Source organism: Podarcis bocagei, assembly GCF_964188305.1.
Source record: "Podarcis bocagei genome assembly, chromosome: 8".
In the NCBI taxonomy this organism is placed as follows: domain Eukaryota; kingdom Metazoa; phylum Chordata; class Lepidosauria; order Squamata; family Lacertidae; genus Podarcis; species Podarcis bocagei.
The window spans coordinates 57764041-57779445 of NC_138133.1; the positions used below are offsets into that span (position 1 = coordinate 57764041).

The 15405-nt window shown below is 42.9% G+C and overlaps 1 protein-coding gene across 17 annotated transcripts in view; it reads left to right on the forward strand.

Annotated features, from left to right (window-relative positions):
• The window catches only part of CSPP1 (centrosome and spindle pole associated protein 1), a 78202-nt gene that overhangs the window by 18330 nt on the left and 44467 nt on the right, over positions 1-15405 (forward strand). For 13 of the 17 annotated variants that reach the window (XR_014010623.1, XM_081204374.1, XM_081204386.1 and 10 more), the window contains exons 1-4: positions 160-1526; positions 6431-6581; positions 7425-7521; positions 14535-14632. Coding sequence is in view for 16 of the 17 variants with exons in the window: in XM_081204374.1 (XP_081060500.1) it covers positions 6480-6581; positions 7425-7521; positions 14535-14632 (297 nt within the window). In the remaining variant the exon portion in view is untranslated. Of the gene's footprint in view, positions 1-159; positions 1626-1933; positions 2255-6430; positions 6582-7424; positions 7522-14534; positions 14633-15405 lie in introns of those variants that run through there. The other 4 variants (XM_081204383.1, XM_081204385.1, XM_081204384.1 and 1 more) reach the window with 4 other exon arrangements.

Below are 15405 nucleotides of genomic sequence, written 5' to 3' on the forward strand. Positions count from 1 at the left end.
TCGCAGTGACGGGGTTGCCCATCGAGGAGAGGCGTCGTGGCACGAGCCCTCCTGCGAGTCAGTCATTAACCCGCTCTGCCCCGAAAGAATTATTCCCACCCCACGTCTGAATTCCAGGAAAGACGCGTAAAAATTATATCCACGTCTTCCCTGCCATCGCAAAGCCCGCCTTTTATTTGTGAGGGCAAACTACTCCACATTTTAAAGTGAGTTTCTGGTATCTAAAAAACATGACATCCCAATGGCGCATTATGGGGTATGCCTTCCCGCTTATTCATAGCTTTCACCTCTGAAATTTAAAACCAGAGGCTGGGCTGCCACCTGCCAGGGGAGCAGGAGTCCCCTCTCCTGCATTGTGGGTTCTGCATTGAGCATTACGTGACACCCGAGATCCTTTTCAACTCTTAAAATTCTATGAAACGTTCCCTGTTAATCTATTCTATTGAGCTTTGTTTTGAAAGAACATATAAGAACGCATCGAAGGAAGCCGGAATAATATTTGTAAACAATCCCCTTTTTGCTCCACCATAATCAATGCATTTTCATCTGTTGAGGCACTCCTCATATTCTGCATCAACGTGTTGTTCTTGACTCTGTGTACACACCATACTTTTAAGACTGTGCACGCACTATACTGTACCTTTATCCCTCGCTTACAATTCCCAGCAACCCTTAACAAACTACAGTGCCCAGAATTCTCTGAGGGAATAATATAGGGCATAGGGGCGTGTTCTTTAACTCTCATTTGCTTAGAAACAGAGCTTCTAGATTTCCCCTAATATAGTCAAGTGCAGAGAGTGAGTGTTCTTATATATCTCTATATTGAGGAGAGATCTGGCCATTCAAGAAAGTGACAGAACATCACGCCTATATTCCAGGGTGCGGAATACAAACACGCGCAAAGTACCCACAGAGTGGCCAGGCCAGACTCAACTAGGTCCGCCTAAAAAGAAGCAGGATGTTATTGCCCTCCGTTTCCAACAACATTGCCTAGCTAGCCTTTGATTGTGCCGTTTGCACTCGCCCCGCGACGAAGTGATAGCAAAAAAAAAAAGCATGTTTCTCCGAGCATGCACAGAGCGCCTGCCCTTCGCTGCTGTGCAACCACGCGCAACTCTCAAAACACCTGATGTTAAAAGGATTTAAAGGAGGCACTTTAAAGGAGTGCTAAAGGAGTAGCACTTAGCACCTTTCCTTTCCAGGAGACAAAACCCCCTTAAGGCGCTGTTCTACTGAGCTACAGGTTTTAGGCCGGGTTTCCTCTTGGCGACAAGCACCAGAGGGAGCTGTTCGTGCGCGGCAGCCCCGTCCCCTCTCCGGCCGTTAGGCTGGCTCCTCCCCGAGAAGGCGGAGGGCTGGAGCGACTTCGGCGGAGCGGCGAGGCGACGGGAGGCGCTGCCGTAGCAGCTGTTTTACAACCCGCCGGCGGCTGGGCCTCTCCGGAGCGAGAGGTGCGTTTCGGGCGGGTTCCGAGCGGCTGCAGCTCCAAAGACCTCGGACGAGAGAGAGAGGCGCGCACCCGTCCGGTAACTTGGGTCGCTCTCTGGAGAGGGTTGGGAAGTGCGCGCAAAGAAGAGCGCATCCCACTTCCCCGGGGGTGGAATATTCGCCCTAAGTAGACGAGGGTGAGGAAGGGGCGTCTTGGCGCGCGCGGGGTGCTGAGGGAAGTCCCCGCACGCATCCTTTAAGAGTTTGGGGGGAGTTTGGGGCTCTCCTCGAGGGGCTTCGCTCGGGTAGGGGGGAGTTTTGGTGTGCGCAAAATCCTCTTTTTTGGGGGTGGGTGGGGGGAATGTTGCACCTTGAAGTCTTATTCCTCCGACTGGGAGTTGTGCCTTTCTGTAGAGGAGCGCAGACTGCGCGGGTCCAGGAGTGCGGAGAGGCCCCGGGTTTTGTTGTAATCTGGTTGCCTAACAACGCCGTATAGCTTCTTAAAGAGACCGACGCCCTGGGCAGGCGTGGAAGCTACAGTTGCTCTTCTCTTCCGAGCCCACCCTTTCTTTCCCCAACCTCCCCTATCCTATGACTCCCTTTGTTGATGCCTGGAGATAGGGAAGGTTTCTGCTCTCGGGTATCTGTGGCGCCTTAACCATTTCGCATGGATGTGAAGAAGGGCTTCAAAGACGAAAATATGTAAAGTTACCAGCCCATGAATGAACAGCATCTGTTCAAGGGACTCTTCTTATGGACGGTCAAGACAGTTTTGTCATAAGCGTCTAGCTTTATGAATACCTCCCAAAATACATACAATGTGATTGTAAGTATGTTTACTCAAAAGCAAATGCGGCCCAGTGCAATGGTACTTACTAATAAGTGTACAAGGGATTGTAACTTTAGTATTAAGGAATGGCTAGTGGTAGTGTGAAACGTTTCAAAAGCATTAAAGCCAACAAATAATATATCTGAAGGCCAGTGATCATTTCCACCATTTAGTGAATAGAAGTCTGTTTCATTTACAAACTGGTTTGCTAGTGAATCTGTTAGTCAGACTATTGCATATAGATTTCTTCAATGAGTGGTTTTGAGGCAATCTCGGTTCATTGTTATGGGCTGCAATAAATGGCTGTGAAAGGTGGCTTCTTGGCCTTCGTAACAAATAGAGGTTTTTACCAAGTAAAATTTGAGGTTGGGATGCATTTCCAATATATTCAGCACCAGTCTAGAAACAGGTGGGTCACTTGTTGAGTGTGCAGTGCAGGCTTTATAAATTTTGCTGCAGAGGGCAAAAGACTGCACTGCTGCTGCCTCAGTTGAATTCAGTAGGGCTTACTTATGAACTGCCATGATTAAAATTGAGGTTCTCTTACTAACACTTATTTACCTGGAAGTAAGCCCCATTGAATGCTTGCTTCTGAGTAGACATGACTCAGGGCAAAATGATATTTGCTGCCACCTGGGGCATATCCTCTAGCTCCAGCACTGCAGGTGTGTTAAATAATACTGGCATAGTTGGATCATTATCTTCTGAAGCCACAGCTCCCTCTTTTTGTGATACCACTGCCAAAGCAATGGTCTAGTAAATGAGGCTTTCCCTGTGGTGACATTGGTGGAACTAACTGTAGAAATCTCTTAAAGGATATCTGATTCCCACTCTCATTGACCATGCAGGCTGCTCTTTCAGTGACCTGACTGGACTGGTGAAAAAGCAGGTTGACCTTTTGTCACTAGCATGGTTTATTTAGTGCATTTTTACTCTGCTGTTCAGCCAAAAAGGCTTCCAGAGTAGTTTACATATTATCAAAAAATAAGTTTTGTAATCTAAAATACATGACACAAAAATGAAAAAAGGATGGGGAGGAAAGAGGTGGGTAAAGCACTCAGACACCAAAGTTAAATAGCAGTTTTTATAGTGACCAGCTGGAATGAAAACAGTTCCAGGATTGAGGAGCCTGACAGAACTGACCTTTCAGTAGAATGCTGATGGATTGGCCCTGCTTGACAACTGCTGCAACCTATTGGAGTGGTTTCTCTTTGGCGATCACCACTGCCTTGTTGTCGAGTCTGGTTTACATTAGGCAGGTGGTTGCTGAAGTTCAAGGGTAGATACTCAACTGGCACTGATGCTGAACAACTGAGCAGCAGGGGTTCTGTTCAAAGAACTCAACAGTGTTTGTGGTGATGAAAAGCTCTGCTGTTGCCATTTTTGTAACAGTACCATCTGACAAGGCATTGCTGGTAAATCCAGGCCATCTCTGTTTGAAGGGGTCAAGTTCTCTCTGTAGTTCACTATTACTTGCTTGCCATATACCATACTTTGACAACAATGCTGCAGTTTCATTTTGAAGTGCTGCACAAGAGGTTCCAATACGTATAACCATCATACTGCTGCAGGAAGGCAGGAGAGGAGTTCTGACCTTTCGTTGTAGAATCTTTTCCCACTGGGGGCTCATGAGGAAACTCTTACGCTATGCTTTAGCCAAACTTCTTCCTTTGCAGGGATTACAATTATTCTGTGAACCGTCCTGAGACCCCCAGGTATAGAGCGGTATATAATTAAATAAATAATAATAACTTGGTGTGAATACTAGGACCAAACTATAAGATTGGCTTTATGTATTGTCTGATGCTAATTGGCATTGAGATCTCAAACGGCTGCTTGGCTTGTGAGGGGAGAGTAGTTGAAAATTTTGTCTCTCACTGATAAATTTGTAAACATATGCTTACTTATTTACAGCATTTTTATACTGCACATTAATAAGTTACCTGCATGGTAGACCTTTTTTTAGCATATAATATCTAGACATATGAACTTAACAAGCTAAAATAACTTTTCTGCAGCACTTTGACCTGAACTTATGAATGTTTGATCATGAGCTGATGGACAGGTCTCCAGAGGCTGGTTCACAGCACAGCAGAAAATAGCAGGCAAAATAGGTCAGCTGATGTCAGGTGATTGACAAGTGAGTGGCTCCATGCACCTTTCAAACTTGTCCTGTGTAGGGAGATAACAATCTGTCCTACCAGTCCTGTTCTAAGGTCGTGTATTTTATCAGCATGCAAACTAATGTGATTAAGGATTTAGAGGACTCCAAAAGGGAGCTTATTTTTAGCATTGATTGTTCTGTATCAGGAGGATTGTAATTGAATAATCCTAGAATGCAATTATTATTATTTGAACTTTCTGCATATTGACTTCATGTGAGAGAGTACGGTAAGTGGTAAAAACATAGTTATTACCTGTGGTACATATTCTGTGCGCACTTTTTCATGTAGCAAAGCTATCACATGAGTAATCAAGTTAATATGTACGTGTGGGTTGCTGTTTAATTAGTATTGTATATTTATGACAACACTCACTTCCATCAATTTAAGAATATCCATTTTTTCAGCTGTGTTCTAAACCAATATGCTCATGATTCTGTGCAATCTCATGGAAGAGTGGGCCATTTTTACTGTTCAAAGCTACATATTAAGGCACTACCTTTATTAGGCCAACCATAATGTCACAAAAGTGTGTAAACTTTCAAGTTCCCCAGAATTCTTCCACTGGCTAGATTATGAAAAAAAGGAGAGGGGGAAAGGCTGTTATTCAAGCCATCTTTGTCTGCACCTGATAGAGTCTTAAATGTGGGAGGAGGTAGCAAACATTCAAATGAGACCGTTTCAGGTGTTTTGCTTGTGTCAGGTTTCAACCCAGGCCTTCTGGGAAGGAGAAAACACATAATGATTGAGTCTCCATTTCTGCAAATGCACAACCACCCCTTGCTGCTTAGTTTTGCTGCCATCCTACCTGCCACGCTCCTCTGGTAGGTAGAGAATAATAATAAAAATGCAGTCATTATATAAAAATTGGTAGAGATAAAATATAGCTGCTGTGCTAGGTGAAAAAGTCAACAAAACGCAAATTGGGTAGCTTTACCCAGTGGCTGGAGGGAATTCTTCCTTTAATAATAAAATGCCATCTTCAGGTGCTATAAAATCCTTTCCCTCTAGTTTAGGATCCTGGCTAAATTTGGGTTTTTTTCCATGTTACAAACAAACAAACAAACAAACAAACAAACAAACAAACAGGCCAAGGTTAACTGTTGTGCCATAAGGGAAAACTCCACAATATATATTAAGGCAATGCCTTTATTGAGCCAACCAATACAGTGGTACCTCGCAAGACGAAAAACGCGCAAGACGAAAGAGTTTTCCGTTTTTTGAGTCGTTCCGCAAGACGAATTTCCCTATGGGCTTGCTTCGCAAGACGAAACGTCTTGCGAGTTCGTTTCCTTTTTCTTAAAGCCCCATAGCCGCTAAGCCGTTAATAGCCGCTAAGCCGCTAATAGCCGTGCTTCGCAAGACGAAAAAACCGCAAGACGAAGAGACTCGCGGAACGGATTAATTTCGTCTTGCGAGGCGAGGCACCACTGTATGTTATAAAGGTTATAATGTTATAATGTTATAAATCATGGTACAGATGGGAACGTGTAACTGCCAATTTTCACATGTAATTTGAACATAGTGAATTAGAATCTCAATAATGATGCACGATGCTAGATGTGTATTGTTAAAAATAATTGCTCTAGTGTGTGTGATGGCAAGCAGAAGGAAGGGTTAGAAGCTAGTTGGTACCTCCATCAATGAGGGAAATAATGGTAAAGGATATCCCTGCACTTATACTGCCTCTGAATTATAGTTTTGGAGTGCCTGGAAAAATGATTGTGCTGGGCTGCTGTTAAGATCTTATGCTTGACACACTTCAGTGTGGTTTTGTTTTAAGCAATCTTGTTTGGGCAGGCCTCTTGTCAGCTTGTCCTGTTGATTATTCAGAAACCACATGTGTGGTTTGCTTGTGTTGTAAGACTGCAGTAAGATCTTGAAAAGAATAGATAATAAAAAAGAGGTTGTATTTTTTCCCCTGTCTCATTTGCACGTTTCTGATGATCTCTGAGTAATTCAAAGTTCTTAATAAAGTAGCTCTTAGAAAAATGAATTTCTGTTGTTGAAGGTTGCATCTGATGGATCAATAACCCTATATCATTTCCAAAATTGAAAAAATGATGCCTGAGGACCTGGACCAGTTCCTTGAAGAACAGAAAGCAAAGTTGGCACAAGACAAAGCAAAGCTTGACAATGATCCACCTTACATGGAAATGCAGGTAGGAAATTGATACTTTATTTTTAAAAAATGGATGACTATTATGACTGTGCTCCTGTATGTAAAACAATTCTGGAAGATAGTGTTTTCACCAGTGTCAATCCCTCTTTAGAAAATGCTAGGGAAATTCTGAAGTCCCTCTGTTGCATTGCCATGCAACCTACAAAGTAAAACAAGGTTGTCAAACCTCTGGCTCTCCAGATGTTATTGGACTCTGACTCCCATCAACCTCAGCTAGCATGGCCAACTGTCATGCATGGTGCGTTATAGTCTAGGGCCACAGGTGCCACATCCCTGAACAGTGGTACCTTGCTTCTCAAACACCTTGGTACTCAAACAACTTGGAACCCCAAAAATGCAAACCCAGAAGTAAGTGTTCCAGTTTGCAAAAATTTTTCAGAAGCCGAACGTGCTCCCTTTTGAGTGTTACGCTTCCGATTTGAGTGCCACATTTCCATTTTCAGTGTTACGCTGAGGTCTGTCTGTTTTTGATATTTATTTTGTGTTTTTGTGGCTTTTTTGTTTTGTTTTTGTGACTGTGTGGAACCCAGTTCAGCTATTGATTGATTGATTGATTGTGTGACTACAGTACAATGTTTATTGCTTTCATTTTATGGATCAATGGTCTTGTTAGATAGTAAAAATCATGCTAAAGTGCTGTTTTAGGGGTTGTTTTTAAAAGTCTGGAACGGATTCATCGATTTTGCATTATTTTCTATGGGAAAGCATGCCTTGGTTTTGGAACGGACTTCCAGAACGGATTAGAGAACTAAGGGACTACTGTAATGTTATTATAGTGACAGCATGTTAATTCTGTCTGCCTTACACTTTTTTCCCTTTTCAGAACAAAAGTGCAGAGAAGCTTTCTGAGACCAGCAAAATGCTAATAGCCATGGCTAAAGAAAACATTCCACCAAATAGTCAACAGACTAGTATACACGGTATTCACAATTTTATTTTATTTTTAAAAAAACGCTTATTGTATTACATTAAGAGAGAATATTACTGTATTTACTGTCACTTTATTTCCTAATGTAGTCCCACACCAAACTACTCAAAGTCAAATATATATAAGTGGTGGTCCTTTCCACCAATGTGAAGCAGGGAAAGAGAACTATGCACATAGTACTATATACTCATAATAAGAAACTGCAACAGAGCTAATAATATCTTTTCTTGTCACAGAGGGATTCCTGTGCAACTGGGTTGTGTTTTTGGAGAGATAGTTTCTGAGGCAATATGGCTTTACTGATAGTGTGCTATGAAGCACAGTTGCATTTAGTTGTAATGGCAGGTCTTTGGGTGTCCCTTGCATAGTAACACTAAAGTATTACGGCCTGCCTTCTTACTTTGGTTGCCATTCTTTTCATAAACTGCAATAGCTGAGATTCCTTACTCAATGGATAAAATACAGTCTGAATATACCCTTAAAAGGTAAAGGGACCCCTGACCATTAGGTCCAGTCGTGACCGACTCTGGGGTTGCGGCACTCATCTTGCTTTATTGGCTGAGGGAGCCGGCGTACATGTGGCCAGCATGACTAAGCAGCTTTTGGCAAACCAGAGCAGCGCACGGAAATGCTATTTACCTTCCCGCCAGAGTGGTACCTATTTATCTGTGGTTTAACCCACAGCGCCACCCACATCCCTGAATATACCCTTGGCGTTCAGTAAATACTTAGAGGTACATACGAAGTGGAGCATATACAGCTTTTAATATCTTTGAAATGGAGTTGTTTTTATAGTCTTATTTCGCAGCATTAGAAAGATTGCACTTTTCATTGGCATTGCCTCTTTCATGTGCATTACATTGCTTTCTTTAAAATATATAAATATTCTAGCTACCTATATTGCATTTTCCAGCCTCTGCATTTTCAGGTGTCTCTTTTTCTCAGTAGCTTACTGTCTGCTTGTTTTTCCTCTGCAATTTCCATCCGCAGATGCACCAATTCCTTTTTCATTTTGGGCTTAGGGACAGATACCTCCTACAGAGGGTTCTTGCAGCAAGTTTATCGTTGCTTAGCAACACCTTTCGTCTCTCTCAGCGTGTAGCTCTATGCTGCTTAAATTTAATTTATTCTCATACATGCTGTCATGCTGCTATTTTTTTGTGGCTTCCATCTGTGATCAAGGCCCCCCCCCCAATCTTGGTAATGACATTTGAGCTTGCTATATAAATGTCCATGGAAATGGGTACTGAACTAATTAGAAACTGAAATCGCAGACCCTTTGTTTAGGTGAGGAAGGTAATGTTAAAGTAGACCTTTAGTTAAGTTCTGCGTTCATTCTTTCAGAAAGCAGAGTAAGAGCCGTGTTGCTTCATATCAAAGCAATTGGGTTTTCCAATTCAGATAGTAGAAGTACCAGCACACTAGCTGAGGAAAACATGTCCTGTCTGCAAGTTATAACAGCAGTAGTACCTTAGATCGATACTGAGGCTGGCATTATGCATTCTCTTTCACTTGGGAAGCCCTGTCACTCAAAAGGCAGACTGAAGCTCTTTAAACAAATGGTTAGGGGCTACTCAAGGGCACGCAGTACCGGCATCTCTTTTTATTGTTGCTAAAAAGCGTGGCAGTTACTGTACCGGCACTTCATGGTGTATACTAGGACCTATTTTTCTACAAAAAAAGCACTGTAAACGGTACTTAGTAATTAACTTTAGGTCCCCTTAATCATATAGATAATATTTTGTTTAAAGTTTGCAGATAAAGCCCTACAGCTGATTAGGACTGTGAGAATCCCCTTCTAAGTCTTTGGGCCTTGAAGCTGTCTCCACTGTCTATCCAAGACAAGGCTACAAGATGGTCTGATCAATGACACCCAATAGCTAGATACGTAACTCGAATATGTGTGTCATGTAGCAAACAGGTAACATGAGACACTGACACTTGGTGGCTAAAGATGTGGATTCGGCAGCTTTCTGTTCAAATATTGATTCTGGCACGGACTTGCTTTGTGCGGCTTTTGGCAAGTCACTCTTTGGGTGCCAGTTCTTCATCTGACCAAATGAATAAGACACTGACCTACTTTGCAGGAATGTTTGGGCAAAACACAATATATTGTGTATGTTTGGAAGTTAAAAGTTAAAGATAAAGGATACTTTTGCTACTAAGAAATTGAGAGACATGAACCCAGAGATATACATCTAGGATAAAAGTATCTCCACGCTTGCTGAAAAGTGGCTACTATAAATACATGGAATTATGTATTTAGACCATAGCAGACAATGTCCTTTCAGATGGAGAAATTAAGCTAAGGAACCTGCTTCTGGGTCTGCTCTGCCTTAATGGAGGCAGCCCCCACAACAGCGGGAGATCGTTGGCGAAGGAAAAAACCCAAGGATGATTGAGGGTAATCATCCTTGCAAATTCCACCCAGGGACGGGGAATGGGCTTCACTCGCAGTCCATCTTGGTACCTGACTCTTGCTCTGGCATGGAATACAGGGGTCAGGAAGGCGCTGAGTGTAAAAGTACTTCACCTGCCGAAAACCACCACCGCCATTAAGAAGCAGAGGTTCTCCTGTTAACTAGAGCTTAATTGGAGTAAAGTACAGGTGTGTGCTAAAAGAGATGAGATGACAAACTGCAGAACAAACCAACTGCAAGGACTTTAAGGTGCAAAAGGTGGTGTAATTGAAAAATAATAAAAAAATATTAATCTAATGAACCAATGAGTTATCCACTGGTTCTAACTAACACTACAATCTGATATCCATCCTGCCTTCCCTCACTTGAAATAAGAGCCATTAATATCAGCCAAAGAAAGTAGAAAGAGAGATTTGCCAGAAAATGAAATCTTACATTAAATATTGACAATATTGACTGGTGGTAGGAGGGTTTGCTTAACCCATTTTCCTGCTGACACTCCCCACCCTCCTAAGCTGCTTTTCCTTCCTGCAGGAGAAAATAATCTCTGCTGTAAAAAGGCTCCTTGGTTAAAGTAGAATGGTTATATCTTTGTTCCTCCAGCACTGTCATTTGTTATGATGAAATTCTTCTGCCACATAGCTGCATATGCTATAAAAGCCAGAAAAGTTATCTTGCTCACTTCTTCCTGTCTGTAAAAATCTCCCAATGACTCAGCCGTTTGGAATTAAATTTAGTGCAAGCTGGTCCTATTTTTTCCACTTTTGAAAGACTAATAGATTTTATGGGTAAGCTTAGAAGTCTGAGAAATAGCGCTTAATCTAGTGGTACACTTTTACTGTAAATGTTCAAGTTTAGACTTATGTTGACAGTAATCTGACAGTAGGTTAAATGACATCACTATAAATGACCTTAAAATAACAATTATGTGTTGCTCACTCTCAGAGGCCACTGAGGAAACACCATGACAGCACCAAAAAATGTATGTCTTCTGTATTTATTTTTCCATCTGTAAGCTGTTGTATGTTAGGATATAAGATACATTCTGGCTACAGCTGATGGAAGTTTTAGTCCTAAAGTTCTGGAGGGCACCAGCTTGGGGTGGCTGGATCAGACTAATGGTTGTCTAGCTCTGTGTTGTATTTTCTGTCAGTGGCCAGCTGGGTGCCTGTGAGAATCTCATAAGCTGAACATGATGGTGATGTTCTTCTTCTGTTTGTTCTAGCAGTTGGTATCTAATGATAAACCACCTCTGTCATTGGGAGTTCCATTTAGCGGATGTTAACACTTTTATGCCACACTTCAGCAAACTATATTAGAGGGGGAAAAGCAACTAGCATATTCTTAATGCAGGGCTTTAGCTGACAACGTAAACTAGGTACTACATGTGATGCTACTTACTAGTCAAGATTGTTCCCAGCTGCAGTTAGTTAAACATTTATTCTACAGTCTTGCCGTTGTACATATCTCTCTGCCTTTCTGTCAGCTGCAGTGATCTGTTATAGGGTTAGCTTTGGTTGAAATAGTCCTGTGATGTCACAAACAACAAACTCATGCAGAGGATGCAGCCATTTTTGTTACCACAGTATAATGTGCATTATGAGGTGCAAAAGTTAAATTGTTGCCCTGAAGTGCATTGTCATGTGCCCTCAGTTGCATAGTTTCCATGAACCAGAATAGAGATGGGGAACTTTTTGGCCTTCCATATATTGCTGTCTCCAGCCACCATGGCTAACAGTCAAGGATCATGGGGACTGTAGTCCAACAACATATGGACTACGTATCTCAATCCCTGAACTCGAACTTTGTTTGATGACAAAACATGTTTAAAATTATATATAAGTCTAAAGGTTTCAGCCTTTGAAAATACTCTGCATATACCAGTGTTGAAACATGAACTAATTTTGAGACAACTACATAGTTCACTCCTTTGGAATTATCTCAGTGATTAGCTCAGCTAATTTTTTCTTTAAAGTAATACTGCTCTTTGGTTCCTTGGAGTGTTACTGTAAGGTGTTGGTTTTTTTATGGATACAGTTAGATCAGCATACATTGATCTAATGAATTGTTTCATTGTGTTTGTAGATCATTTTCTTTTGAAATAGCATATCAACCCACACTTTCCTTCCAGATAAATACCGTATTTTTCGCCCCATAGGACACACCGGCTCATAGGACGCACCTAGTTTTTTGGGGGGGAAATAAAGAAAAAATTTATTTCCCCCCCAGGTGCGGGGCTGGGGCGGGGGAAGCCCGAGCTTCCCCCGACCCCAGCCCCCAGAACAGGCTGCTATCTGCAAGCCGTGGGAGAGCTGCGAGAAGTCGTGCAGCTCTCCCACGGCTAGCGGAGGACTGTGCGAAACCCGAAGCTTGGGGCGTGCTGAGCTCAGCGTGCCCCAAGCTTCTGGGTGTCAGCAAGCTCTCTGCTAGCCGTGGGAGAGCTGTGCAACTACGCACGGTTCTCCCACGGCTAGCGGAGCGCTGAGCGAAGCCCGAAGCTTGGGGCGTGCTGAGCTCAGCGCGCCCCAAGCTTCTGGGTGCCGGCAAACTCTCCGCTAGCTGTGGGAGAGCTGCGTCTCCCACGGCTAGCGGATAGCTTCCTGAAGCCTGGAGAGCGAGAGGGGTCGGTGCGCACCGACCCCCCTCGCTCTCCAGGCTTCAGCGAAAGCCTGCATTCGCCCCATAGGACACACAGACATTTCCCCTTCATTTTTCGAGGGGAAAAAGTTTGTCCTATAGGGCGGAAAATACGGTATACTGTTTCACTGCTTCTTAAAAAAAAAAAGGCAATTGAAATTTACATAGTTTAATCCGAGGTAGCTTTAATCACTTCTCTTTCACTGCTTTTTGTGGCCAGCTTCCATTGCTTCACAGCTCCAAGATTTCTTTAGTGGCTTTGAAAGGGGAAAACGTAAGAACTTAAGAAGAGCCTACTGGATCAGGCCAATGGTCTGTCTATTCCAGCAATCCAGTTCTCATAGTTGCCAAGCAGATGTCTATGGGAAATTCTCAAGCAGGACCCTCGCACAAGAGCACTCTCCCCTCCCTCCTGCGGTTTCCAGCAACTGGTATTCAGGAGCAGACTGCCTCTGACCATGGAGGCAGAGCACAGACATTGTGGCCAGTAGCCATTGACAACCTTATTCTCCATGAATGAGAATTAGGCTAAGGTTACCAGATTTTTTTCAATGAATCCTGGGACACTTTTCAACTTCAATGGATTTTGTATGGGGACAGAATTGTAAATCCGGGGACTGTCCCCGGGAAAGGGGGACGTCTGGTAACCTTAAATTAGGCATTCATTATAACCATGTGAAAAGTTGCTTTTGGCATTTTTTAAAGGACAAATAATGCTTTAGGTTTACATGTTCTGATTGATATGCTTTGGGAGTTCTGCCAGATGCATATGCACTGTGAAATAGAATCACATATGTGGCTTAAGAAATAAGTCTGATAGTATCCAACTAAGTTTCACTCAGAGTAAACCCATTGAAATTAATGAGCATGACCAAGTTGGGTTCATTAATGTTAATGTGTTTACTCTGAGTATAATTTATTTGAATACTGCCCTTTTAAGTGTATCTCAAAAATAATATGGCAAATATACACAAGGTTGCTATTTTCATCATCCAGCTAGAGTGGCCAACCTTTAGTCACATTTTTTTTAGAAGTGCCTGTCAAGAGATAATCTTCTCAGGTTTTTCACCTGGGATAAGAACGCATCCCCTTCTTTACCTTTCTGAAGCTGCCTGCAGATAAGATTAGGAAGGGGATACATGTACTGTACTGTGGGTTCAGCTATGGAATAGGGGACAGCAAATGTCAGAACTCTTAAAAGCGTCATATGTCAGAACTCTTAAAGGCACTGTTTGGGGAGGAGCAGAGTGTACAATTGCCTTTTATGTTAGGCAAAATTATTTTGTATCATTGAACCATATATACTGTACTTTGTATTGATTAATGGGCAGGCCTTGTAGTTGGTGGTAAAGGTAAAGGTAAAGGACCCCTGAGAGTTAAGTCCAGTCGCAGACGACTCTGGGGTTGCGGCGCTCATCTCGCTTTACAGGCTGAGGGAGCTGGCGTTTTTCCGCAGACAGTTTTTCCGGGTCATGTGGCCAGCATGACTAAGCCACTTCTGGTGAAACCAGAGCAGCACACGGAAACGCCGTTTACCTTCCCGCTGGAGCAGTACCTATTTATCTACTTGCACTTTTTGGCGTGCTTTCGAACTGCTAGGTTGGCAGGAGCTGGGACCGAGGAACGGGAGCTCACCCCGTTGCGGGGATTTGAACCGCCGATTGGCAAGCCCAAGAGGCTCAGTGGTTTTAGACCACAGTGCCACCTGCATCCATAATTGGTGGTAATTCTTTTCACCTAACAAGGCCAGGCTAAATTGGAGTTTTCTTGAGAGCACAGTGCTCTGAACTTGGATTACAAGTTCCTGATCACCAGTGAAAAGTCCTTTTGTTACATAGAAATCAAATTTGTTATCTTTGAATGCTGTCCTTGGTGTCCAGTCTGCAACACATGCACATCCACATTGTTTGCGTAGCTCATGCCTATGTTCTGAAATGCTTACTTGCAGATTATGGCTTAAGCTTGCCTCTCGGGGAAGAATATGAAAATAAAAAGCACAAATTGAAGGAGGAGCTGCGACAAGACTACAGGCATTACCTTTCTCAGGTAAAGGACTTTATATTTGATTAAATTTCCGGTGCTGGCTGGCAAAGTGAAAAGTACATTTAAGCTGGCATTTGCTAAGAACCGGAGATATACTAATTTCTAGAATTTATTACTGCGGCTTATGTTGCACGTTATTTAGTCCCAACATTGTGCTAGGTGCTGTACAGAACATAAATGACAAGAAGCTCTTGGAATAGATTAGTGGAAGAGGGTTTTCAGGAGATTTGGTGAAGGAAAAGTAGGTGGTCTGATGAACAGGGCAAAGCTGTGTCTTGGACAAAGGGAATGACGTAGTGTTGGCAGAAGTGGAGGGGGTTAAAAAACGGAAGACTTCACTGATGGGGACCACACAGTCACTGGGTGGGGGCTTGGGGGGTGGGGAGAACCACAGCCAGTGCTGCAGCATAAGTAATCGTAGGAATAGTTGTTATAAAAGGAAATGCAGAACACCTAGCATCATCGAAACAAAGAACATGCTGAGAAATACTACATAAATTGTGTGTAGACTGGTTGGAGGACTGAAACCTGCGGAAAGTGGAAGATGAAGAAGGGTTGCTGAAAAGCAACGAGTTGTGTGGGGCCAGGAGAGGACAATGCCTTGAAAGCAAAGGCAGTTGGGAGGACAGGTTGTTGATGCCAAAAGTGCTAGGTCAAGGAGAACGAAGCAGTTAGATTCTTAGCATAAAGCTTTGAAAAGAACAATTTCAGTGCACTGAAACATAGAGGGGATCAGAGAGCCAAATGTCAAAAAGTGCAGGCAAAAAGGATAGATT